The sequence below is a fragment of the Lytechinus variegatus genome, chromosome 3 (assembly GCF_018143015.1).
Source record: "Lytechinus variegatus isolate NC3 chromosome 3, Lvar_3.0, whole genome shotgun sequence".
NCBI classification, from domain to species: Eukaryota; Metazoa; Echinodermata; class Echinoidea; order Temnopleuroida; family Toxopneustidae; genus Lytechinus; species Lytechinus variegatus.
Genome location: NC_054742.1, coordinates 40939626 through 40966436, shown reverse-complemented (window position 1 = coordinate 40966436; position 26811 = coordinate 40939626). Strand labels below are relative to the sequence as shown.

The following is a 26811-nucleotide window of genomic DNA, read 5'->3' as shown; positions in this document are numbered from 1 at the left end:
ACACAAAGAAACTATCATGTACGAAGTTTTATTTCATTTAAATATCTATATATACAAATCTTTTTCTATACAATCCACATTTAAAATCAGGTATAAACTTCAAGCTGAAAAAAGGGATCAACTCATTAGAACTGTAATCAATATTACTCAAGGTGAAAGAGGTGAATATTACAATTTACATAGTCATTTGAATAGAATACAAATAATGAATCAAAACGTGAGCCCTTTGGTTGACATGTACATAATTAGGTATAGGCATTATCTTTAAATCACAATTACACACCAGAAATAAAATTCATACAACACAAACAAAGATGTAAGTATATCTTCTCCATCATGCATGATGTCATAATAAAAAAGTTGTTGCTAATATTCATCTTCGATAATAGTTACCTCTCAATTCAATTTGTCTTCATTAGTATTCTGTCACACATAATTTTTAAATCTAGCAAATATATATGGGCCTATTTTTCCCCCAAACTTTAATTACTGTATTTTTTAACTGCTAAAAGCTGCATTTTAAATTGCTGTAAATGTATATTTTAGGAAATTCTAATCAACGGAAAGAGCAGTTAATGTGTACATACAATATTAACACACCCAATGAAATGAACAAATAAATATTAAGTAAAATATAAGTTGAAAATGCATATAAGGTTTCTCATTACAAACACACACAAAAATATTTGTATAATGATTATTAGATTCAGGGAATCATGAGTGTATAACCGTAAAATGAATGTTTATTTTCAATTGGTCTAATGCCAATTATACCAATTACCAACTCATCTACCATCAATTCGTCCACTATCCACAGGGTCTAATTGCCATTTCGTCCACTCACCGTTTTGTCTAAAAGCCATTTAGTCCATGTACCATTCGGTTTAATTGGACTAAGTATTAATTGGGCGAAATGAATGAAAATAAAATGGATATTAGACCAACTGGTTATGAGAAGAAATGGCAATAGACGAACTGGTGATTACACAATGTAATGATTGGAGCAAATGGTTATGGTACCAAATGGTTGTTAGGCGAAATGTTGATGGACGGAAGATGGCATTAGACTGAATAAAGGTAGATTTAGCTGAATGTATTGTATTGAATGAATGCACTGCAGCGATGGTGTGTGGGTTGGAAGTATTCACACTTCCTCAATTTCAAGCCAAGCAAGTGACCCAATTGCCAAACACTGGTTCAGTGGATCAGTCTAGAGTGAATTGGTCAAAGAAAGTGAATGAGAACATAATGTGTAAAGGGATTGAAATTCATCTATGATTATTTTCTTTTCATCAAAAGCCATAGTAACTTTTTTGAGGGCTGATTTCAGGTTTTCCTGGAAACTTGTTTGCCTCAACCTATCATTGTTATGTGTCTTGGCAGATAAAGCTTGAAATGACATCTAGGATTGACTCAAAAGTGGGTAAATTTTGGTCAAAGTCCAAGAATTAACCCCTTTTGTGCCAGTGATTGCACATAATGATAAATGCAATTAATCACAAAACTCAGCCAGATGGACAAATCGCTAAGCTTTGTGTTATGAGGGCCAGGTCCTGATGAAAATCTCATGCTCTTATAGAAGCCCTAGCCTTGTCTAGGATGTCCTTACGCATCCTAGGATAGTCTGCATGCACAGCCAACACCTTGTGACAGATGTCAATGGCATCCACATAGCGCTTGGCTTTCATGTAGTTAAATGCTAACTTGTAACCTGGAAATGATAGAAGGGCAAGACAAAGGAAATGAAGGCATTTAGAAATAAGTAAATAGGTATTGAAGCAATCTTTCACTAAAGCAATGGAGTAGATCTATCAATCTTCTATTTTACATTTCATAATTCTTTGGAAATTTCAGTTGGTACTAAATAATTTATTTGCGAAACAACAGCAGACACAATAAGGGCTTCCAGTTTCGGTGTTGCTACTGTTGATATTGATAATGATTTTTTTGTAACAAGCAGGCATTACTTAAATTGAAATCCCCAAAAGAGGAAGTTCCTTTTGAATTGAATAATCCTGACAATTTCCTGTTTCCTATTTGGGCCTTTCGCTAATATCACAGTGCACTTAAGGAAGTTATTATCCTGTCTCACTGTGTTGGCATGGAAAGATCAACCTTCCTGTCAAACATTTTTAGTTCTATAAGGTACAAACTTCAACGACTATACAATACAGTTCTGACACATGTTCTATTCAAACAAATCCAACTCCAAGCATTGACTATACCTACCTATATTGGGATTATTCTGGTTTCCAAATTTCCAGGCTTTTTCATAGCTGTTTGCTGCATCTTGGTAAGACTGTTCCTTCTCCATGATGAATCCAAGGTACTCATAAGCCTTGCAGCAAGACTATATCAAACAAGGAACAAAATGGAATTTAGCAATATCTATAAGTGATCATTTTATCAAAGTATAACTTTTAAATTTGTATTGGTGTTCATATCAATAATTCAAAGTCTGAATCAACAAACCAATACAGATAGCATATTTCATCAGTCCATGACTCACACTATATAGCAATTCCTCTCTAACAAAATGAAGTGCATTATCCCAATACTTATAGTAAAATAACATTTGCTGGTAAACATTAAAAAAAATTTTTTTTTTAAACACTAGCAAGTCATCAAAGGAAATAAAAAGTTTTTTTTATATGTAAATAAATGAAAAAAATATATAAATATTGATTCTAGCAATATCAAGTGAACTGAAAAAAAGAAGATGAAATGTATTACCATGTTGTGTTTCAGGCATTTCTTGAGAAGTTCATTAGCCATGTCAAACTTTCCAGAGTTGATGTAGACATCACCAAGTAGGAGCCAACTCTTCTCAAACTCCTCTGCATCCTGTTGAAGATGACAAACATAGATCATGCATTAATGGCCAAACTACAAGACTATAGACCAAAGACATGAATGAATTCTAGGCCTCGGAAAGGTCTCAACCTCCATAACTTTACTAATCAATAAGTTTGAGTATGCACTACCAGGTTCTGGACAAAGAAAGTTGGATGATTGGATCATGAGTCTGTATTTAGTTTAAATATCCCACATGAACATGGGCCTATGACTTTGAAAAATCTGTTTCAATCTCACATATCCTTTTATAGCACTTAAAATTAAAGTATGAGGCCAAATGTAACCCCCCCCTCCCATAAAACAAATAGGAAATAAAACCATACAAAACAAGATGACTTATTTAGTATTGGTTTGTTGAACTCATGATACAGTTAACAGGGTCCCTTCATCAACTTATACTTTCAACTGATTTCTGCAAGATGTTCCCATATTAGTACACTTTCTTAGGCAACGATCTCCTGCTTAACAAACAATTGTAGTCCCCTGGATAAAATATTACCATCCAAAATGCCATAAATTCAGAGGTGTATTAGTTTCATGATGTGGTATCAACTATCTTTCTTACATCCAAGTCACAATTAGTAACATCCTAATTGTCTTGATAATAGTTTTTCGGGGTCAATTTTTTATCCCTGCCCTATTTAAATATGATAAAGAGATTGCTTACCACAGGATTCCACTCCATCTTGGCAATACGCTTGAGTTGGTTTCTAGCTCTGGGTGTTTGCTTCAGCATCATGTATGCAGTAGCTACACCAAGAAGAGCAGGTACATTCTCCCTCTACAAAGAGATCAAAATGATAAAGATGCATTCAAACCCCCAAAAGATCACCTGTCTTACCATTTGAAGTAGACTACTAAGGTTACAAATTCTCCATTATGCCATCTCCATACAAAACAGACAAACTAAAATTGTCCCTATGCTCAATAATTGAAAGGAACGACTTTGAAATAAAGATGAATTGCTATAACACCATTATAATTCTTTGGACCTTTTCATGAAGCAATTGTCAGTGATTACCATTGGCAAATTTTGCTCTTGGCCGATCACTTTCTTGGAAAATCAATAGCTCTTCACAGTTCTCATGTAAGAAACAAAAAAAGAAGATTTATGAAACACTCCCCGCAAGTTCTGACACATTTAAGCAAGCCAGAGGCTGTGAAATAATGAAATCTAAATGAAAACTAGATACACTGAAACTCACCAACATAGAGAAGCACATGAAGCATGTGCCTTGATTAAAAGGTATATATACAAACACTTGGTCATTATATGAGATTATTTTCTTTCTTTTTTTATTGTTACCACCAGAGGACTTAATTATCAATGCATTTGAAAATTACTATATCTTTCAAATGCTTTGTGAAACAAGCAAGTAAAAAAAGAGTGGATTTTACATTTCTCACATTAGCATTAACGGTCACTAACTAAAGAGAATCAGAATGAATGAAGATCGTCTATACCTACCTCTGAATTTGAGACAAGCTCCATGAATGCTGAGAGTGCCTTCTCAATATTAGCTTTGGTCTTGGTTGCCATCAGCACATAAATCTCTAGGATGAGGTGGGCATCACTTCCTTCCTTTGGTTTTAATTCCTGCATTCCATGAATAGAATAAAGAAGGAAATGGAAATAAATCATATGAAAATGATATTTGGCAGATTTTTCCTACTCAAAAATGAAATTATGGATATAGAGAGCGTTTGATGCACCGGAAAGATATTTCTAAGTACTTCAGAGATGTACTATTACCCCTGTCATCTGTCATCTTTTCTTCCCACAATCTATGCACTTCCTCCACTGCCTTTTAAACATTACAGCCTCCTTGAAGAGCTTCTACATTCTTACTAATCAAGAGAATAGGGATGCCAGTTGGAATTGATCAGAGGGCCTGAAAATCACCTAGAATACAATATTTTGTACACAAAAATGCTACAACTATGGCCTGAAAATAAATTGCCAGAGCCTGAATTCAGGCTTTTGCCTGAAGACTGGCATCCCTGAGAGAAATATCAAACAGATTACAGTTTGCAATTCATTCTTAAAAGCTGATATAAGCTTTGTAAGTGTGGCATATTTCAAAACCTACCTTGATTAACTTCTCTGCCGTCCTGACTGCGACTTGTTCAGAGTCTGCTTTCTCAGCAGCAGATCTAAAGAGAGAGAAAATATCATAGAATGAAAACAATTGATCATCATATGGAGCATGAGTGTGTCTGTCAACAGAAAAATGTTTTGTGTAAAACAGTTAACAAAATCAGAGCTCTGGGTAATATCAAAGAAATTCAATCTGACTAACCTTTATTTCAAATTACAAGTTGCATCACCACAGGATGCACTATACTGCATAACAAAAATTTGGTATCAAATATCGTGTCATGTGTCAGGACAACTTTTAAGTCAGACCTAACTTTATTGTAGGACACTCCCTGGTTAGACCTAGCTTTATCCACTTCACTAATTATAATAAAAAGAATCACATCACTTTCTGGTACCATAACATATTAATGAGAAATAGTTAAGAGCATGTACATTTTACTCACACCTTTCAGTATCATAAGGAAACAGACACTAACCAAGTTTTTCCTTCACTCTTGTGAATAGCTATCTACATTTATAACTCAACTGAAAACATACCATAAACATACATGTCATAATTTCATTTATCTTTACCTGTTAGAATCAGGAATAGTCATTTTCAGTGAGTTTTCAGTAAAATAAGCACATTTCATTTGGCAATAGATATTGGTGCTCGATGGATTCACAGAAATGAATAAATTGGAATTTCAAAGAATGATTAAAGGAAAATCCCTCCCTCAAGTATACTCACGCAGCATCAAGGTCTACATTCTCAAAGGTTTCTCCTCCAATGGTTTCATTATCAGGGTTGATACAGATCTCAATCATGTTAGAGATAGCTCTCTGTCCCCAGTCACTGTCTTTCCTTGCCATGTTGAAATGCTTCAGAGCTATGTTAGGATTGCCAATGTACCTGATACCCAAATAAAAATAAAAAAATATCAGTCAAAAGAAGTGAATCAAATAAATACACAAAATATGGATTATGAATATGATTAACATCAAGTTCTCTATGCAATTTTATTAAATATAGAGAAAATATATTCTTGGCTAATAATGTAAAGCACTGCTAGTATCAGAGATGCAACGGTTTCTTAAGTGACTTTTGTGTGCTATCTCCCATGGAAACCCAGTTAGCATTAAAGCCACTATGCCAAGTTTAAAGGCAGACTATCTCATTGTAAACAGTGCTATGACCGTCTATGAGGTTCATTCGTTGATCCAACAGAAATATGTGTTAAGCTCATGGGGTCGTCATAGCTTTTAGATGTTAATAATCCTATTGCCCTAAGGTGGTATTTCTTTAAGCTGTATGTAAGTTATATACAACTTAATGCATGGCTGAAATATGTTCTCAGGTGCTGAGTCAGGTACATATAGACATATCATTTAGCGCAAGAACAGGTCACCGGTCATTTGTAAAGTCCTATGCCATTTACAAACAGCTTTATGCAAGTGATCTCTAATCTGCATGCTTACCACTCATAGAGCCCCTTGCAGTAGTTGAAGCCAGGGTCCAATGGAGCTCTAGGAGAGGCTTTCTCTGCTTGTTCCAAGAAATGAGATACTTCCTCTAGCTTACCAGCCCTTCTCATCAAATCAACTAGTCTAGCCAAGGCATCATAGTGCTCTGTGGTGGGGTGAGGTGCAAATCATAGTCATTAATCAAAGGTATTATGCTGGGTGGTTAAATGCAGGAAGTAAGGACTTCATCACTATCATGGCAAGATTCGTGACAATTCATTTTTCTTTTCATCTTAAAAAAAATGATTGTGTTTATTATCTTTATGTGATTATTAGCTTTTTCATACTTTGTATGCACTCTGGCACTTTTTGCTATTTAGCAACTCTTAAAATCCATTATTATTATCATTATTATACTTTCTTTGCAGTCAATTCATTAAGCCTAAAAAGCCTCTGCAGAGTATGTTCCGTTATATACAAATTTCACTGACATTGAAGCATAAAACAGAACAGGAGATTCCCTTCTTGAAGTAACTCTATGCTACAAAATGACTAACTACAGGTAGGGCCAAGTCATTTCAGATTTTTTCTCTCTCTCTGGAATCCGATCACATCAGTCATATTCCTGCATCACCTATTCACTCTGGCCTAGTTTATAGAGAGGTGCTATGGTCAGTTGAGATTATTACCTGGGGATCTCTCTAACAATTGCTGGAAATGGAACATTGCTTGGTCATATTCTCCTTTCCTGAACATCAAATCAGCCATCATCTGAACAAAACAAAAAAAACATACTTTATGCATTGATAGCATGATGCATCTTTGCAAAATAAGCAAAATTGACCCTTGATTATCAATCACATGAAAACTTTTGCTCAATAGAAACACAATATGATTATTCTTAAAATTAATGAAGGAAAATTAAATTAATGGAACAGTAAGAAAGACCCTTGGTGCTTCCAATTCCCGTGTTTCAGAATGATACCATCAAACATATCAATTCTTACCTGACACTACTCGTAGCCCCCCCCCACACATTTCCCACCTCAGAATAATATATACAGATTTCATCTAATTTTATTATTGTATTTGTCATTGATCTCCTATCATAAAGAATCTCAGAACTGCATCCCTGAAAAAATAAGTTGTTTGATACATTGACAAGATAATCATATCCCTAACAATTACAAACATATTTTATATGATAAACACAAGAACTGACTGTTATCATTAAAATAAAAATATAATCAAACCAACATTTCCTTACCACAAGAGCAGAATCATTATCACTGTCTATCTGAAGCAGCTGAACAAGCTGGTGCTGACACGAGTCTAGTTCGGATTTTGCCAGGTAAAGTCTGGATAGTTCCAGCATAACATTGGTGTCTTGACTGGAATATACCAGGGCTTCCTTGTAAAACTTGATGGCCTTGTCAAAAGCTCGCTGAGTGCTACACTGCTCTGCCATTTGTGAACAAATGCTGAATAATCATTAAAGTAATGGAGAAAAATAAGAAGACAATTCAGACTATAATAATAAAGGAAGAGTTTTGAAGAGCCTGATTGTTATTAACCAAAATTTAAAAAGGTAAATAATTTTTACACTTGACAAGTTTCTTGATAAACTTGAAATAAAAATAAAAGAAGACAAATAATACTCAGATCTGAATTGCTACAGTTAAGGAAAAGCATTATCTAGATCCACAATGGCTTCCTTGCAAAAGTTGATGGCATTTTCAGAGGCTCCCTGTACTGCTCTGCCATTTGAAAACAGATGCTGAATTAAAGGTGAATTCAGAAAATTACATTCACACAGATCTGAATGGTAGTATCTATTCAGATTTCGTCTTGACTGTACCTAATGATTTTGTTGTAAACTATTTGACCGGTTCAATGCCTGCCAAGTGCTGCACTGCTTAGGATTTTATGAACTTACAGTTAAATCATACGCTTGTATACATACAGAACAACTTTGCTTGGTATTAAATAAATAATTTCATGATAGTTTTACATCAGGGCCCATTGCATAAAAGTTGCTATTATGGTAACTTTGCCATCCAATTGTAGCTACAATGGTAACGATTATCAACAGCCATTCAAACTCAAGGATTCAATGCAAGTTATCATGGCATGGCAAAGTTACCAGAACGGTATGCAACAGGGTCCTGATCAGAAATAATTGTCATTACCTTGTGGCTAATGCTTTCTGAGCTACCACAGCATCAGGCTGTTCAACTTGTGCTCTTTTAAGAACCCTACAAGATATAGTTAATAATAAAACAAAATGAAAAACAGTTTCCAACTTTAATAATTACACTGTATGGTTGGTCAAAAATGCTGGTCCAAGCAAAAAACCAAGTCAAATTAACAGAAATTATACCACGCTTTGACATATTTTCACACTTTTGATACAATTTGAATTCTATCAACATTTTATAAGAAGCGAAAATTTTGAATAATGTATAACATGATCGCTCAAAATATTACAATATCACAATAATCATCAATATTACAATCTTTATTGCTATCATATTTATCATCATCGTCAATAATGCTTGGTCAGTAATGTGCATAGATAGGTATCAATGATCTTCATTATGCATCACTATTGTCATCATCATCATAATCATCATATCCATTATCACCACTATCATTATCACCAACATCACTAACATTACCATCACTATCATCATCAACATTATCATCATCATCATTATAATCATCTTTGTGTAGTTTGTGTTCATCATCATCAGTTCACATGAAGACTGACCTTGCTTGCATGTCCCTAGCCTTGGTGAGAGCTAGCATGGCATCTTCTAGCTTGTTTCCTTTCCTGTGAACCTTAGCAAGTAAAACCAGCAACTTTGCATCGTCCATCAACACTGTCAACTCATTTGCTGTGAAAAGATCAACAAAATTTACATATCACTTTGTGCTTGAAATGAAAAGCAGAACAGCCCCTGCAAACTACATGAATCATTGACAAATACTTTTTACCTCAACATTTGGGGAGGGGACTTTCTCCACACTTCAGTAGCTGTCCCAAGTTTAATCAATATGTCTGACTAAATGGTATGGATGATATTTCATTAAGAAATGGAGTTCTTGTAAATTGATCAACCTTCTTGCATGTCCTATCCAACTTATACGTTTCTTCATGAATGATTCCAGTTAGGATAATGCGAGAATCCTTTTTTTCATGCAAAGATGATTTAAGATGACTCTTTTTTTCGAAAGCTGCCTCATATGGAGGATGTTACATACATACTGCAGTCAAGAGGTCACATGGTAAGGTCAAAGGTCATTTTCAGGTCAACGTTGAAGTTAACATGCAACTCTCTTTCTCCGCAACCACAAGTCACTTTTCAACCACACTTGGATGGTAGATGGACTTGGGGGACCTGCATGCTAGGGTCACTGTCGCCATGATAATTGTATTTTTGGTCAAATTTCTGTGTGAGCTCTATATATCGCAATGACGGATGACGCGGTGGGTTCAGGGGATACATGTGCTCGGCTGCGCGACCCGCCGAGCATCTCTAGTTTTTTTCTGAAATTGCCAAATCTATCAAGAATACAAGTTTGATTTTTATTTGAAACATCCCAGGTACAGTCTTTGGTACGATCCTGTACAAGCAAATTTAGTAAGTAAAGGAAATGAAAAGTGGAAGAACCTACATTGTTCATGTTCTAGAGCCATCTTGAGTGTCTTTTCAGCCTTCTCATAATGCCTCAGCTTTAGCAACAGCTCACCAAGGTCCTGCCTCAAGAATGATTGACCTCCTGTCTTCAGAGCTGCCTCGTAATAATTGATAGCCTAGAAAAAAAATCAAAATTGATTAAACAAGAATTTTTCCTGAGAAGTTTCATAGACTAAGTGTGTAATCATTGATTTCAATAGAGCAATAAAAAGTTGAATTTTAACTTATGTGCAATAATCTTTAGTGTCACTTGATCAATCAAAAACATTAGGTAATATATTTTTATGTGAATGTAGTGAGGAATAACAAACAAATCTGTCATCACTCAAGTGGTTGTATATTCTTAAATTCAAAATGAAAAATTGGATTTTACAAAATGATTTAGTATATAATCAATCATGCTCGTTTACGCATATATCAAGACTCTTTGTTGTACGTCATAGCATTTAGAATGTTGCAGACATATTACATGAAACATTTAGGCAGTGGATTCTACCCTCCCTCCTCCCCAGCTTCTTTAGAGTTAAATCAAAGTTTAGAATGAGAACATGAAGGTATCTTCCACACACCTATCAATGCAAACATTGTGGAAAGTAATAGATTTTAGAGGATCTTACCCTTCCATACTGGTGAGTCTTGACCATAGCCTGGCCAATTTTACTAGCTAAAGCACTGTCTCTGGGGTTCTTCTTGAGTGCCTTTTCATAGATCTCAATGGCTTTCTCTGGTTCCTGGATGCTCATGTATGCATCGCCCAACAACAGGGCTGTCTGAGAACTGGGATGCTTCTCTGCTAACTCTCTGAATAGAGATCAAATCATAGATTGTATCTACTGACTCAGCAATTTGTGCTAACCACCACACCCAATATGATCGATACTACTGATCGATACTACTGATATTATCACCAGAGCTCTGTAACACAGGGAAGTGATCTATAGCCAAATGGCAATGCCCAATCAAGATCAATGTTACATTGTATGTTCTGTTCAAAACAATGACCAGAAACCAATCAGAAGTGTTGTTTCATATTTGCTTTCCATGGAAACCTTTGTTTGATGGGCTCTGATTGACAAATTTGACAAGTCAAATATGAAAACCTTGACAGGGTCATTTCTACTGCACACATGCAGGAGCTAATTTGATTGGATTTGAATATCAGTATCTGAAAAGGTGTTATTTTTATACTGTTGGCAAAAGTATTCCCTATGTTCAAAGTGTGTTATTCAGTGCTTTTTTTATACACGCTACATTGATATAGCTTTTGTCTCAAGTCTTTGGATTTGTTGTCATTAATGTGAATGTCCAATCATTTTTACTTTCCATTTTTCATAATTTTTCACTTTGACAAGAAATGCATATGAATTTGGGGGCTGCTCCAATAGGTTTGATTAATACTGTTGTGATTATATTTCCTTGAGTAATTATAGTTTTATCATTCTTTGGGATAATCTTTTTCAAGACTTACTTGTAAGCTTTCTTCATTCAGAATGGTTCGTGTTTATAAGAATGATTACTTTCTTTTTCATTGTTGTTCATCGGTTACACATATCCTATGAAACTGAGATGAGGGGTTATCTTAGAGCATTCTTACAAAAACAACAAAACTTTTTGTACAGGAGATATCACTTCAATTATTCTTTACCATTTATAGGGAAATTGGGCAACAAACAGCAACATTGTTTGAGTAAACATCTAATTTAAAGAGGAAAATTTATAAGAAAAAAAATACAATGTATAGGGAACAAGTGGAATGCCTCTGGCCGTCTCACCTGCATCACGCGGTTCAATATAGCAGCAGTGCTGACTTTGAATACTACTCTAACTCGCACAAGATGTTCAGTGATACATGGTTACTCTTATTTCCCTTTTTTATGAACTAGACCAATAAACTTACAGAGATATGATGGTTATTCAACAAAAAACCCCAACATGGCCAAAGTTCATTGACCTTACATGACCTTTGACCTTGATCATGTGACCTGAAACTCGAACAGGATGTTCAGTGATACTTGATTACTCTTATGTACAAGTTTCATGAATCAGATCCATAAACTTTCAAAGTTATGATGGTAATTCAACAGATACACCCAATTCAGCCAAAGTTCATTGACCTTTGACCTTGGTCATGTGACCTGAAACGCGCACAGGATGTTCAGTGATACTTGATTACTCTAATGTCCAAGTTTAATGAACTAGACCAATAAACTTTCAAAGTTATGATGGTAATTCAACAGATACCCCCGATTCGGCCAAAGTTCATTGACCCAAAATGACCTTTGACCTTAATCATGAGACCTGAAACTTGCACAAAATTTTCAGTGATGCTTGATTACTATTATGTCCAAGTTTCATGAATCAGATCCATAAACTTTCAAAGTTATGATGGGAATTCAACAGATATCCCCAATTCGGCCAAAGTTCATTGACCCTAAATGACCTTTGACCTTGGTCATGTGACGTGAAACTCATGCAGGATGTTCAGTGATACTTGATTAACCTTATGTCTAAGTTTCATGAACTAGGTCCATATATTTTCTAAGTTATGATGACATTTCAAAAACTTAACCTCAGGTTAAGATTTCGATGTTGATTCCTCCAACATGGTCTAAGTTCATTGACCCTAAATGACCTTTGACCTTGGTCATGTGACATGAAACTCTGATAGGATGTTCAGTAATACTTGATTAACCTTATGGCCAAGTTTTATTAACTAGGTCCATATACTTTCTAAGTTATGACATCATTTCAAAAACTTAACCTCAGGTTAAGATTTGATGTTGACGCCGCCGCTGCCGCCGTCGCCACCGTCGGAAAAGCGGCGCCTATAGTCTCACTTTGCTTCGCAGGTGAGACAATAATGACTACATAGTTCACGTAAACAGGTGTAGATATTGTTTTAGTTTTAATTGTGATTTACCTGTAGCAGCTTGCATAGAGTCTCTTGTCCTTTCGATGGTGGAGATAAATCTCAGCCATCTTTTCTCTGGCTTTCACAAAGTAACTGAAATAAATTGTCAAAATGAATATAAAGAAACAGGGTGTTGGTGTTTCTTGTAATCACTGAAAGTGCAACCATTCTTCATTCAAATAGATGACAATCATTTCAATTCATGACTGTTTCATAACAAAATATAATAAACAACTTGTATTCAAGCTTTATATATTTCTTATCTTTTAATATATAAAAATATAAATACAGGATTAATTATATCTGAAGATCTTAATCAGTAAAGTTTGAGCACAAATAATCATTAATCTGGTAATTGACTAAATTGAATGTTTTAATGTACAACTTGTCTTCATAAACATATGTATAATTTGTAGACAACAAATCTGGGGCCCGTAACACAAAGCTTAGCAATGATAGTAAAACATTTTTCTACAATTGATTTCATTGACTACACTGTACAATCAATCGTGAAAATCAAGCGTATGATCAATCGCTAACCTTTGTGTTATGGAACCCAGGACAATCTCTCTTTCTTTTTTTTTATAGTTTTCACTTAAATTAATCAAAATATAAAATAATGAAAAAATATATAATCCCTCTTCAAAATGGTTTGCATTCTTATCTATTTTATTTCCTGAACCCTGCTATTCAAGTGTTAATATCCTTTCTTTGCATATTTGAACCATAGTGATCTATCTAATTAATATCAAGATATCAATTTCCAGGTATTCTGTCTTTGGATGAGTAGAAGTATGTGATTACAAACCTTTGTTCAGGTGAGATGTTTCTCAGCATGGATAATGCCTGTTCTACATCTCCTCTTGCAATGGATAGATCAGCATTGGCAATGGTCACCCTTATCTCTTCTGATGTCCTGCTGAACTCATTGATGGCATCTTGCATCACTTTGGCTGCTTCATGCTGAAAATCAAGATTAAACAGTGACAAAATATGGAAATTGCAAGATGTGTGATAAATCAATAGAATATGACTCAAATAGACTGTGTCTAAAATTCATTTGCCTTAATACCAAATTGTGAAATTATCAACCAAATTGAATGGCAGAAATTCTCAGAAAGCGTATAGATCAAATCCTCACAAAATTATGGTAAAATTTCTTGTTAAAAGAATGTGCCAATTTGGGAGTAAAATTCTTCCATGTAACCTCATCTTACCCTTACACTTATGCTTGATTATTGACAGATATAAAGCTATTTTCTATATCATACAAAGAAAACTTTCAAATAATTTTAATATCCGTGATAATAATTAATATATTTGTCAAATTTGTTTTTCTGAACATGGGAAATTGAGGAAAAGGAAAAGTGTTAAAGATTTTTTTACCTCTGCACCAGTCTGCCTGTAAGCATCTGCTAGCTCTAAGAATACAGAGACCCTGTCTGTCATTGAGATAGGACCCCCTTTTACTCTCCTTGATGCAGATGCAGCTGTTTATAATGAAATACAAAATGACATAGTCTTCAACAGGATTGTATTATAATATCATAGCAAATTCCACCAACAACCCATCCGTCAGATTGCATATCAATATTATAGGTATCACAGGTCCCAAAAGCTGAATTCTGTAAAGCAGGGCCCTTTTTATGATAAATTCCAAGGCAGTATTTCAAAACTGTTTTTCATAAAATATGCATGAATTTATACACATGAGTGGTGACCCCTCTTGGGTGCTTCTAAAAATCATACCCTAAAACATTTTTTTTACTTCCATTAGCTACAGATAAAATCTGATCTTTTCCATTCCTATTTCTTAACAAGCAATTGAATGGAAAATTAATTATTTTTCATAGTTTGATTAGGATTATATGAAGTGTACTCCAATAATCTTAAAACAGAAATTTGGAGTTTGTCATTTCATTTAGCACAAGAAAGGGTCACTAATCACGCCTAACTTTGTATATAAAGTTGCACGTAAAGTCATGCACACCTTACAAAGAGCTTCATGCAACAGCCCCCAGAAGCTTCAACAAGCATGTTTATCTTATGTCATACACATATAAATTGTTTATTAAACCTACATAACTATGTGACAGGCTATTGAGAGTAATTATTTTACCTCTCTTTTTAACCCCAGGTAAAGCCATGGCAGCCTGCAGGGTCTTACAACATTCCTCCATCTCTCCCATCTTCTTCTGTGTACGAGCCTTGATAAGATGATATAGAGGCATCTCACGTACCTACAATGCAAATCAATAGATGTGAAAAGAACTCTCATGTTTATTTCCATGATTTTAATCTATGCAAAGTACAAAACATATATGTTCTGATACATTTCATTAACCAACTATATGAAATTAATCAATATCATGACTGGTACAACTGTGGTTATTGCTTTTGCTATACTATACATTATCATATTTACACTTGAAGCTTTACATTTCACTCCATATCATCAGAGACAAAATACTGTGAAATTCCAGAGAACAACATATTAAGTGTGATAATGACCAGGATTTGAATTCATGGACTATTTCAACTCCAAACCAGTGATGAATCAAAGCCCACAATATGCTGATTGAAATGCTAATGGTATGGACATTTCCAATGCATACTTACCTCAAAGTTGTAGCTTAGACCCATTTCCAAGGACTGAGATGACTTCTGGTAGTTGCCAAGATGTAGGTATATCTAGATTTGCAACCAAAAAAGAGAAAAAGAATAAGTAAAATTTGTACACATGCTCAACTTTTAAGAACTATTTAAAAGGCAAAAGGCAAACCAATACTCTCTACTGAAAGCTGTCAAAAAATGTAACTGAAAACATCAAAGTTGTAAAAAGAAAGAGCACTAGAGAACTTTGCATTTGCGGATCTTTTTGCGGATTTTAATTTCAAGTATAAATTCAAAATATGTGATGATCAATTCAATGGCTTAAGGATTACTTGTAAGTCTGTTCAATAGATTGAATTTCAAACATTATTTTCATGCAGAAGAGAACCACCCTCCCAAATTAAGTATTTGAATTATTTTTAAAAATTGCATGCAAAATATTATATTCTATTTTTTCTTATCTTGCTTTTTGGTAATATTTCTTGTTGTAAGTATTGATTAATCTGTATAATTTGTTCTTTACCTGTGCCATAAGCAGATGGGCATCAGCATATTCTGGATTATGGTCCAAGCAGTGCTGTAGACTAGTCTGGGCCTGCTCCACTTGGCCTAATAAGAACTTGACTCTAGCTTGGAGGTAGAACCCTTCCAGGAGTCCAGGTACTGCCTTACAGATGGGATCCAGGACTGCATTGCATCTTGCAAGGGCTGGGTCTGCAGGTTGACCTGGGCCTTGTGGCTGTAGAAAGAGTACACAAGGATGTGTGTGTGTGTATTTTAGTTTTGTCAGACGTGTATCAATCAGATATGATTATTTACGTCTGGGACCGACCTGTAACGTCACCATCCGAAAGACGTGACCAGGGCTCGAACCTCGAACCTCTGCATCAATTTGTAACTTCCCCACAGCTTGGATTACAGGCGCACGCCACAACGCCCAGTTGATTGCTAGTAGATAATAATAATATTCCACATTGATATAGCGCTTAACACATCTGAGCGACATCTCTAAGTGCTTTACAGATATATTATTACCCTGGTCATCGGATCTTTGCATGCCCGCATACAATTTATGCACATTCTCCACTCCCTGGGAAGCATTCCAACAAGAGTTCCAAGACTCAATTGCTAGGCATACTACATAGGCTTTCGCATCTTACCAGGTACCCATTTAACACCTGGGTGGAGAGTGGCAAATTGTGGATTGACACCTTGCCAAAGGACGATAGACCATGGTGGAATTCGAACACACGACCCTCTAATTAGAAGGCGAGAGTTAGAACCGCTACACCACGGCACTTCCACAGCAAGAGCAAGTGATATCACAAGTTCCTTTGCAACACCATCTATATCAAATTTATGACATTTCATGTATCGTCCTATTTCATCTCTGCACTGATCACACTTTACTTTGTAAATCCTTTGTAACTCAGCCAGTTGGCTGTAATGATGATGATTGGGATAAATACTATCACTATTCACCTGAATATTTAGGATAAAATGCATTTTTTATTACCATACACATCACTGTTGATACTACTGTTAGGTACATGAGTTGAGAAGCACAAGCTCATGTTTATCTCTTTACAAATCAATTTTCATTTGCTTTATAGGTAATGTCAATCCTGTTGCTGTAATATGTGCCCTATAGGAAATGACCTTGTACTAAAATATCCAAACTAAATCCTGTATAAGCACATGATGACCTTTAGTCAACTGAACTACTTTGAACAGATAGCCAAAGTCATGGGATGAATGACCAGGAAAGGAATGAGTGTACATTACTGAAATCAACTTTCCTGTAATCAACATCACGTATCCTGCTGTACAAAATTCCAAATCAACAATCATGTTAATTACATGGACCACCTGCCAATTATGTTGTAAATTTCACCATGTGGGAATTTTGAAAATCAACATGCCTGTAAATATCCGCCAATTACAGTACTGATTTTTTCATATAAAAAATAAGCTTTAATATTGATTTTACTATCATTTAAGAAAAGAGAGCTCAGTTTCTCCATGTATATATGCATATTTACATATATATTTCTCAAATCTTATTTAGGATGTGTATATTGACATGCTAATCATCACCTGCTTTACTACACTTACTTTACCATAATGGTCCTGTGCTAATTTATAATGATCACAAATATGTCCAAACCACACTGAGAAAGGAAAATACTGGCCTTCTAATTTCCTGTGAATATTTTTCCCCTCCCACTATCTCTTTCATCTCTTTCACTTTTTTCTTTCACCAATTCCTCACTATTCCTTCTTTCTCATTATTCAATCTCTGTTTCCTAACTTCCCTTTCTCATGTGGGTCAGTAATTACAACCTTCCTTTCTTTATCAAATATCTTTCTACTTTGTATGATCACAATAACTTTACTAAATCTACAAAATGTGGAGTACCTTTTCACTGTAAACAATACTCAATCAATGTTTTATTCAATTTTTGACAAACCAAGTATCTTTTTTTTCTTCTAATTTCTCACCTCAGTAGGAGCAAAGAGCAAGTATTCTTTGACCATGTCTACCAAGAAATCTGGATTCATCTGGGTAAAGTAGTCAGCACCTAGGGGTAAACCCTTGAGAGATTGAAAGTGGACAGAGCTAGCTTCATTAAGCAGGTTGACTGTTTCTTCTGAAGGCTTGTTACGCTTCCTAGATAGCATAGCTCGCAGGAAAAGGATGTCCTGTAGACAAAAAAAAATGTACTAGTAATTTCAATACTATCACAGTAGCGTATTATAAAAATAAAGAATAAATTTATCAAATTCGAGTGGGGAGGGAACAGTGAAAAATAAATGCACATGAAAGTGACTTCTATGACAATATCTCTAAATCAATTTATCTTCTTTTTTCTTTCGTTTTTTCAATTCAGCTCATATGATTTTGTTAAATATGAATAACAGCTCACAACCAGCAAGTAAACAATGACAAAAAACAGACTTATATAAAGGTTGATATAAGATAAAGTAAACATTGATAAACTTATATGGATACATCAAATAAATCAAAATAATGTAAATACTTCAGACTTTAAATTATGGTGGATTAAATGTTACCACTACAGGCAGTGTTGTGAATGTATGTACTGTAACTGAGTCAAGAATACTTACAGATGATTTTCCAATAGTCTCTTGAATCTCTCCAAGGAAGTCAAGCTGCTGTTCTGCATCATCTAACTGACCATCTTCCAACTGAAACCGGATAATACCTGATTAAAAAAAAAATGATGAATGCAATTTCCTTTCATCAGAAATTCATTTCTTGGAATTGTGAAGACATATCACAATGGAAGGCATATTGTGTTTACTTTGAAAGATTGGTAAACTATTTCACTGCTATAACACATGCTTTTAAAAAAACACAATGGCCCATATTCTGAAGTAAGGTTTAATTTAGACCAAGGTCTAACTCTGTGGTAATATTATGGAAAGCAAAAAATGGCAAAATTTTTCCCTACACTGTATGTTTCATATTTTGTTCTGTGCTCTTTCCTAACGCGTGAATGGTGGAGAAAGCTACTGTATTTATCCTTCAAAAACATATAAGAATGATTTGAGATGAAATGAGCTGATACATTAAAATGATTCTGCAAGAGATTCATGCTACTATTGGCTATCCATAGTTAAACCACAACTTTAAACCAGAGTTAGGATTAAACCTGACTTCAGAATATGGGCCATTGTGTTAACTTTATATATTCAATAAAAGATGATATATATCACATATTATTGCCCTTGCCACAGCATTTACGAAATCAGACCAGTAGTCTCCAAATCTCTGAGATAGTGCCACGTATCACATCTTTGAAGAACTTTAGTTCTGAGCATTCAAGAGCTTCCTTGTCTCTAATGAAACTAACCTGTCAGTGCGACCACACTTGTTTCATCCAGCTTCATGGCCATACGGTATGCCTTGACAGCATCTCTGTTCTTTCCTTGCATCCTTTGCTGGTAACCACTCTCATTATAGAAGTCTGAGTTGTTACCATCCAGACTAATGGCCCTCTCTACCATGGTCAGGGTCTGGAGGAGGGTCTGCTGGTTGCGAGAACACTGCATGATGAAAAAGAGAAATAGATCATTGTTTGGTTTGATTCACTGAAAATGGAGAATCATTCAAGAGCTTTTGCAAATGGCAACATCATTTGGAGAATCTTCCTTCTTCAATTTCGCAATCGAATAATACTTGTTCCCATTGTCGGTATTAAACAGTCTGGCAAAAGATGAATTGAGATGTATGGATGAAATTTTCTTCTTAACTCACTGAGACAATCTGACTAGATATTGCCTTGACTAGGGTCTGATGAAAATGTATATCATACTGAAATCAAGATTGCATTTAACAAGTTTACTAAGAATTTCAAGCTGATGTATTGTCGATAATTTTTTTTACACCTAAATCAGTTCATTTGCATCCAATACATTGCATAATCAATAGGATGAGAGTGGGAAGTTTACACTTACCACTCGACTGAATGTCTTGGCCATGTGGCAGTAGATGTGTGCATTCTTAGGTTCAAATCGGTCAATGAGTTGAATCAGCTCTCCAATCTTAGTTGCAGCCTGAGATAAAATATCATATATCAATATCAAAAGCAAACATTCACAACATTTTTTCAAAATATTACATCACACATGTACATTTACAAAAATCGTATCCTTAAATCTCACTCATTCACTTTGTCAATGTGATTTATCGCTTAGATCACCTAAGGGTGTAGAAGGTTTCATGGTTCACCATGTATCTTTATTGGGCAAATGTTGATTCTAAAAGAAGGACCACCCTAACAAGTGTGTCCTTGTCATCTTCAGGAGAACACACTTGTTGAAACGTTGAGATTGGATGGTCCGTTTCAAGACCAATATTTGCCCAAAAAAGATACATGGTGTACTGTGAAACCTACTATAATATTCTTCTTTGCCATGGAAACCTTCAGAAGTTACAACACCTATGATGATTCACATTAATATGTCTGCTTGTACACACTCCATGACTGGGGTTCGAAAGTCCCAAATAGCCTTCACAATTTTCATGACACTTTACTGAATTAATTAATGAAGACCAAGTCTGAGAGCTCATTGAATACTTACATATGACTCTCACAGACTACATTTTCGATTCAAATAATTAAATTGTGCCAAATAATCTGATTTCTCTCGCCCATCTCTTTTTCTTCTGCCAGTTATAGTTGTCTCCATAATAACCACTGATGAAAAAACACATTAAAAATAGAATAAGACAGAACATTACCTCTTCATAATTCCCTTCTCTGCATAATATCTGAAGGATAATCAGTCGAAGGGCTTCTATACAGTTTGGTTCTTGGACTAAGGCTCTGTACACAAACAAAAGAGTAAAGATCATCTAACAGAAAATTGAAGTAAAAAAGACTTTCAATAATTATGTGCCATCTGGATGACAAGATGTTTTATCACAAACTTTTGGATTTTTTTTTTAAATCAACTAATTGAGCACTAATCCTGAGATAACCAAAGATGAGGTCTTTGAAGAAAAGGAAACATACTTACCGGTAAATCATATTGAACAGGTTAATGTCTGGGTAATATGCAAAGTGATGCATTGTATAATATCTAGTTCTCTGTAATAATCAGTATAAATACACCTTCCACAGAATTTCAGCATATATAGGAAAACAAGTGGAATGCCTCTGGCGGTCTCACCTGCATCATGCGATTCAATATAGCAGCAGTGCTGACTTTGAAAACTACTATAACTCGCACAAGATGTTCAGTGATAATTGGTTACTCTTATGTCCACGTTTTATGAACTAGACCAATACACTTACAGAGATATGATGCTAATTCAACAAATACCCCCAACATGGCCAAAGTTCATTGACCTTACATGACCTTTGACCTTGGTCATGTGACATACAATGTGCACAGGATGTTTAGTGATACTTGATTACTCTTATGTCCAAGTTTCATGAATCAGATCCACAATCTTTCAAAGTTATGATGGTAATTCAACAGATACCCCCATTATGGCCAATGTTCATTGACCCTAGATGACCTTTGACCTTGGTCATGTGATGTGAAACTCATGCAGAATGTTCAATGATACTTGATCAACCTTATGTCCAAGTTTCATGAACTAGGTCCATATACTTTCTAAGTTATGCTGTCATTTTAAAAACTTAACCTCAGGTTAAGAGTTAATGTTGACGCCCGCACCGCCGTTGGAAAAGCGGCGCCTATAGTCTCACTCTGCTATGCAGGAGAGACAAAAATGAGGAATGAAGTCATCACAGTATGTCAAAGGAAAAAATATCCAATAGGATAAAGGGTTTTGGCAGTATTGTTATCTGTATCTCCTGAATTATCAACTCATTTGAAAAACAATGTTAAGTCACCATATCATATAACTGTAAGTAGAAAGAAATATATCTTTGAATTTAGTTAAATACAATAAGAGTTCTTAAAGAAAATACTCACAGGATAATGAACTAACTGGGAGTGATATCCTACCTGAGTATTTTCTAGGCTCAACATTCATCCTTGGCTACTTTCATTTCAATCCATACTCAATAGTCTATTCATTTCCACCATACAACACTTTAACATTCATTTGCACACTTTACCCTATCAATCAACATATGCAAATTTCAGTCACCTAATAAAAATATGTATTGAATATTTTTAAAAAGAAAATGTTTATTTTTTACTTTGACCGAGAGGTTACCTTTGTGCAGACTCTACCGTCTGTTCCCAATCCTGTAGAGCAAGCTGTAATCTCATTTTCTCAATAAGAGCCGGCATGAAGCCTGGATAGGAGACCACGGCCTGATTGATCAGATCCAATGCTCCGCTGTAGTTGTGTCTCATACTCATATAACGTGACTTGCCAATGAGAGCATCAATAGCTTTGGGTGTGGCGCTAGAAGAGAGAAAGGAATATGTTTGAGTGGGAGGATAATTTAGATTCATGTATTGAGCATTGAATTATCTTTCAGTGTGTAATATTAAATGCAGGCCTCATGAAACCTGTTGAAATTGTGAAATTGAAGTTAAAAATTCAATTTAAATCACTTATGCCTTGTTTGTGTTAGTAAAGTGCACAATGATCTGGCAATTAATGTGTGACATATGTACAATACTCTTATCATTATGATTACAAGTGGTTCATTTGCATCTGGTGAAGAAATCTTCTCAAATAAAAATTTAACAAGGTGTCAGGAGTAACTTGTTTGATTTAAAAAAATATTTGTTTTTATTTACCAACATTATGGTGCCAATAAGCAATAATTATTATTATTATTATTATTATTTGTTTTGGCGTCACCTGTGCCTGGGAGGCAAAAAGCGAACTGAATCACTGTGACCCGCAGGTCTCTCCTCCCGATATAACTGATTGGGGGGAATGCAGGTGGACCACTACACCAGGGTTTCCCCCTACTCTTATACGAATAGTGCAATGGGATCTTAATGTGCAAAGGTGGTGACTCTCCTCTACACGGGGCCTCCATTTAACGTCCTATCCGAGGGACGGAGTGTTTTCCATTGTAACATAGCCTGCATCTATGAAACATGGGAGAGACTTTTACACACAACGCACTGGCTTCAGTCATCCGCCCGGGGTGGACTCGAACCCACGATCTTTGGTTCGACGGGCAGACGAGTTACCGACTGAGCCAACACGGCTCTAATTGAATTGAAACTGTCTGTCAAATCATTGTGATTTTCCTTATTGTCTCTTTATCTTATTGTTTATACCTTTCTACTGTTGCTTTGTTATTTATCAATACTGCCAGAATAAAAAAATGGATATGGATCCATACTGCCAAAGTACATCTAAAAATACAAACATGAAAATTGCATAATTTCAGAAGACAACAGTCAAACAGCTTAATGAAGAGCTTTAGTCTAGTAATGTGCTATAAGATCCTAAAAATGCACATAATCTTTAGCAGTTTAGTAATTCTCAAGGAATGATGAATTATACCAACCTGAGCACTTCCTCAAAGAATTTTCCAGCTTTCTTGAGATAGTTATCCCTGCCTGAGGTGAGATCAATCCAACCTCTGAGGGTTGAACCCTGACAGATTGGAAAACATATCAGAAAAAGATCCATTATATAAAATCAATGTGTCAATAACCTCAATCAAATGTAATTTGATTCAAAACAAATGTACACTTTATTCCCCCTCCTTTTCCCCTATGGAAACACAATGAGCTTATTTGTAGATTATTTCCCATTGAGGATGTTTATAACTTATCTCTTCCTTTCAAATCATCTTGTTTCTGCATCAACAAACTTATGCATGATTGGGAAAGCCCCCTGGCATGAGGAAAAGCCAATGGATGCAATTTCTTTGTCAGGGTAAGTTTATTAACACCCAGCTGGGGCTTACAAATCAAATAATACTATGCAACATTTATACAACGTTTAATAGAATGATTCAAAGCATTGCATGATATTACCAAAATTTTAGCACAGCTACCCATATCAGGTGCTCAAGCGTTCAAAGAATTCCATCCTGCTGGGTACCCATTTACTACACCTGGGTGGCGAGAGGCAATTGTAGGTAATCGTCTTGCAAAAGATCTCAAGTGATGCTAAGAGAGTTGAACCACAGACCTAGTGGTTCAAAGTCTGGAAACTTATCAACTGAGCAATAATCCTCTAATGCATCAATCTCTACATATGAGTGAGTAAAAGTAATATATACATACCTCAAGTGATGATCCACCAGCCATCTTGATTGATCTATCTACATACTCTCTAGCTTTGTCATGACGACCGGTATGCCATAGAAACAGAGCAGCAAAATATACAGCCTAAATTGAAACAATAACATGTATCTCCTTATACAAGTACATTATATCATACAACATGAAAGGGGAAACATTTGAATTAGTTACCAATTCTAATTATAACACAGTTGATTATATGTATACACAAATAATAAGACCATTTCTCCATTGTGCAAATGACCATAATTTTATGTTGGTTCAGTTTGTTTTTATTTTCATATCTCATAAAATATCAAATACAATGTAATGTCCATCTAAAGACAGTAAATCATTGATAATAAAAAATAATACAATACATCACCATAATTCATAATATATCAGACAAATGTTATACAATTGAACGTTTGGATTGGAGACAGATATATCAATAAGAATGAGAATATTAAGGGTAAACTATTTAAAAAGCAGAGCTTGTAAATTATAGTTTCCCTGTTAATAAAATTATAAGTAATTGTCAACTTGTTTTAATATCAATATGTTACAGCTTTGAGTAAAAGTTTTGGTTATACTTCAATAAACATCAGATGAAATTTTGTTACCATTGATAGCTAATGATGGTAATAGTGGTTGGCAGCCAGTGAAAATAAATACCCAAGGTGGTTTGCCCACATGAAAATTCACACATTTAGCAACTAGTCATGAAAAAAATATATATAAATAAAGAATACCTTGTCAGATGCTCTCTTTCGGTCTTCTTTCATTTTGGCATCTAGTTCTTGAACCGCTTCTCTATCTGGAATCAAGAACAATGGACATCAATTATATAATACACTGCTCTATGAAAACAGAATTAATAGTAAAATAAATCTCTTACATCATACACACCAAATGCAAGTAATGAGATGGAATAATCATATGATTAGCGTAAGCTATCAACTTAAACCCCTCAATACTTCACTGGTTTCATTTTCTCATTATCATTTTGCCTCAAGTTATTGGATTGGAATCTACTTGCTAAGTTATGTAATAAAGATGCAATTCACATCACACTACATGATTTTTCTCAACTTTTCTCCAATTATTATTAATTCATATCATACATATATATATCTATGTATCGAAAACAACATTATCTCATAATCTTCTGGGTTATTCACAGTGACTTACCAACATTTTTTGACTTCTTATGAGCATACATAAGAGCCATAGTAGTACACAAGATGACCTCTGGCTTGTCACGAATAGACTCCAACTCTCTCATACCTTCACTAAGTCGATCTAGGGAGTAACATAAAAATATAAATTTAAAATTTACAATTGATTGAGAATTATGTAGTTAAAACTTAATTGAAATATTCATTATGAATTTACTGCTACAGGACTCTGGAATGATAACAATATACAAATATCATTAAAATAATATTCATCATGCTTTCATAATAGGATAGTTTCTTCTTGTATTTAACTGAGATTGCTAAATTGTCCTCTTGAAGTTCATTCATGGCATGCCTAGCATGACTTCTTTTGTAGTTTCAGTGAAAATTTCAAAATGTCATGTGGCCCTATAACATACAGAGATACAATAAAAACCTACAATCAATCATATATTTTTTTAATGTTATTTGCCTTAGATTTAAAGTGACACTTACTGATTTCACCTATCATGTCACAGGGCTCTGATATAGATCTTCTTTCATAATTCAATGTAAACTTGATAGTCTAGAAAAGCTTCAAAAGATAACCTGACAGTACACACCTTCAAGTATGAGACCATATCCTTTGAAAAACAGGAGAACGGGGTCACTGCCATATTTCTTGATTGCCTCCAATGCCACTCGCTGCACATGCCGATATAACTTCTCCTGGCAGTAGAAATTGAGTGCAGCCTGAAAGAAAAATTTGTTTAAAAAACAAAAGAATTTTCAAAACTGCCACCCATTGCTATATTTTCAAACTACAGCAATTTTGAGATATGTGGTGTTATCAGTCAAGCCATGTTAATGAAACCAGCATATGTCTTCTTTGATTAAAAAAAAAGTTGCCCTACTGCAGCATTGAAAAATCATAAAGTTTCTAGATTTCTTTTATTAAAGTTAACATTTAAACCTGCAAATGGTATACATAATATTTATGGTTTAGAAATAATATCAAAGTGACATACTGTAATATAAGAAGTCTTTAGAAGAGATGGTCCAGGCTGGAGATATTTATATCTCAATAAAAAGAGTAATATTAAAAAAGCAAAATGCTTGTTCTTTTGTATTTTATTATATGAAATTAGGTTTATTCAAAATTTTCTACCAAGAACTAAAAAACAATTGGATTGACAACTGATAAAGTGCATTAGTTATTTACTGCCGCAACTTATTCATCATGACATAATGGAGACACATCGTTTACACATGCATGAAAAAATGAATCATTTATGATGTCATGTGATAACAGAAGAAAAA

The 26811-nt window shown here is 34.8% G+C and overlaps 1 protein-coding gene across 2 annotated transcripts in view; it reads right to left on the bottom strand.

Annotated features, from left to right (window-relative positions):
* Nucleotides 1-19: 19 nt before the first annotated feature.
* The window catches only part of LOC121411030 (tetratricopeptide repeat protein 21B-like), a 28825-nt gene continuing 2033 nt past the window's right edge, over nt 20-26811 (bottom strand). For both annotated transcript variants that reach the window (XM_041603493.1, XM_041603494.1), the window contains exons 3-33: nt 26115-26244; nt 25526-25636; nt 25087-25151; nt 24338-24442; nt 23611-23699; nt 22347-22541; nt 20895-20979; nt 20108-20206; nt 19504-19696; nt 18755-18852; nt 18128-18328; nt 16149-16364; nt 15632-15703; nt 15132-15252; nt 14399-14502; nt 13821-13975; nt 13022-13105; nt 10719-10902; nt 10079-10217; nt 9171-9297; nt 8590-8655; nt 7668-7881; nt 7090-7171; nt 6416-6566; nt 5688-5849; nt 4947-5010; nt 4325-4453; nt 3524-3637; nt 2734-2844; nt 2230-2350; nt 20-1711 (exon numbers count right to left, since the gene is read on the bottom strand). In XM_041603493.1, the coding sequence (XP_041459427.1) occupies nt 1566-1711; nt 2230-2350; nt 2734-2844; nt 3524-3637; nt 4325-4453; nt 4947-5010; nt 5688-5849; nt 6416-6566; nt 7090-7171; nt 7668-7881; nt 8590-8655; nt 9171-9297; nt 10079-10217; nt 10719-10902; nt 13022-13105; nt 13821-13975; nt 14399-14502; nt 15132-15252; nt 15632-15703; nt 16149-16364; nt 18128-18328; nt 18755-18852; nt 19504-19696; nt 20108-20206; nt 20895-20979; nt 22347-22541; nt 23611-23699; nt 24338-24442; nt 25087-25151; nt 25526-25636; nt 26115-26244 (3933 nt within the window). In that variant the 3' untranslated portion in view covers nt 20-1565. The remainder of the gene's footprint in view (nt 1712-2229; nt 2351-2733; nt 2845-3523; nt 3638-4324; nt 4454-4946; nt 5011-5687; nt 5850-6415; nt 6567-7089; nt 7172-7667; nt 7882-8589; nt 8656-9170; nt 9298-10078; nt 10218-10718; nt 10903-13021; nt 13106-13820; nt 13976-14398; nt 14503-15131; nt 15253-15631; nt 15704-16148; nt 16365-18127; nt 18329-18754; nt 18853-19503; nt 19697-20107; nt 20207-20894; nt 20980-22346; nt 22542-23610; nt 23700-24337; nt 24443-25086; nt 25152-25525; nt 25637-26114; nt 26245-26811) is intronic.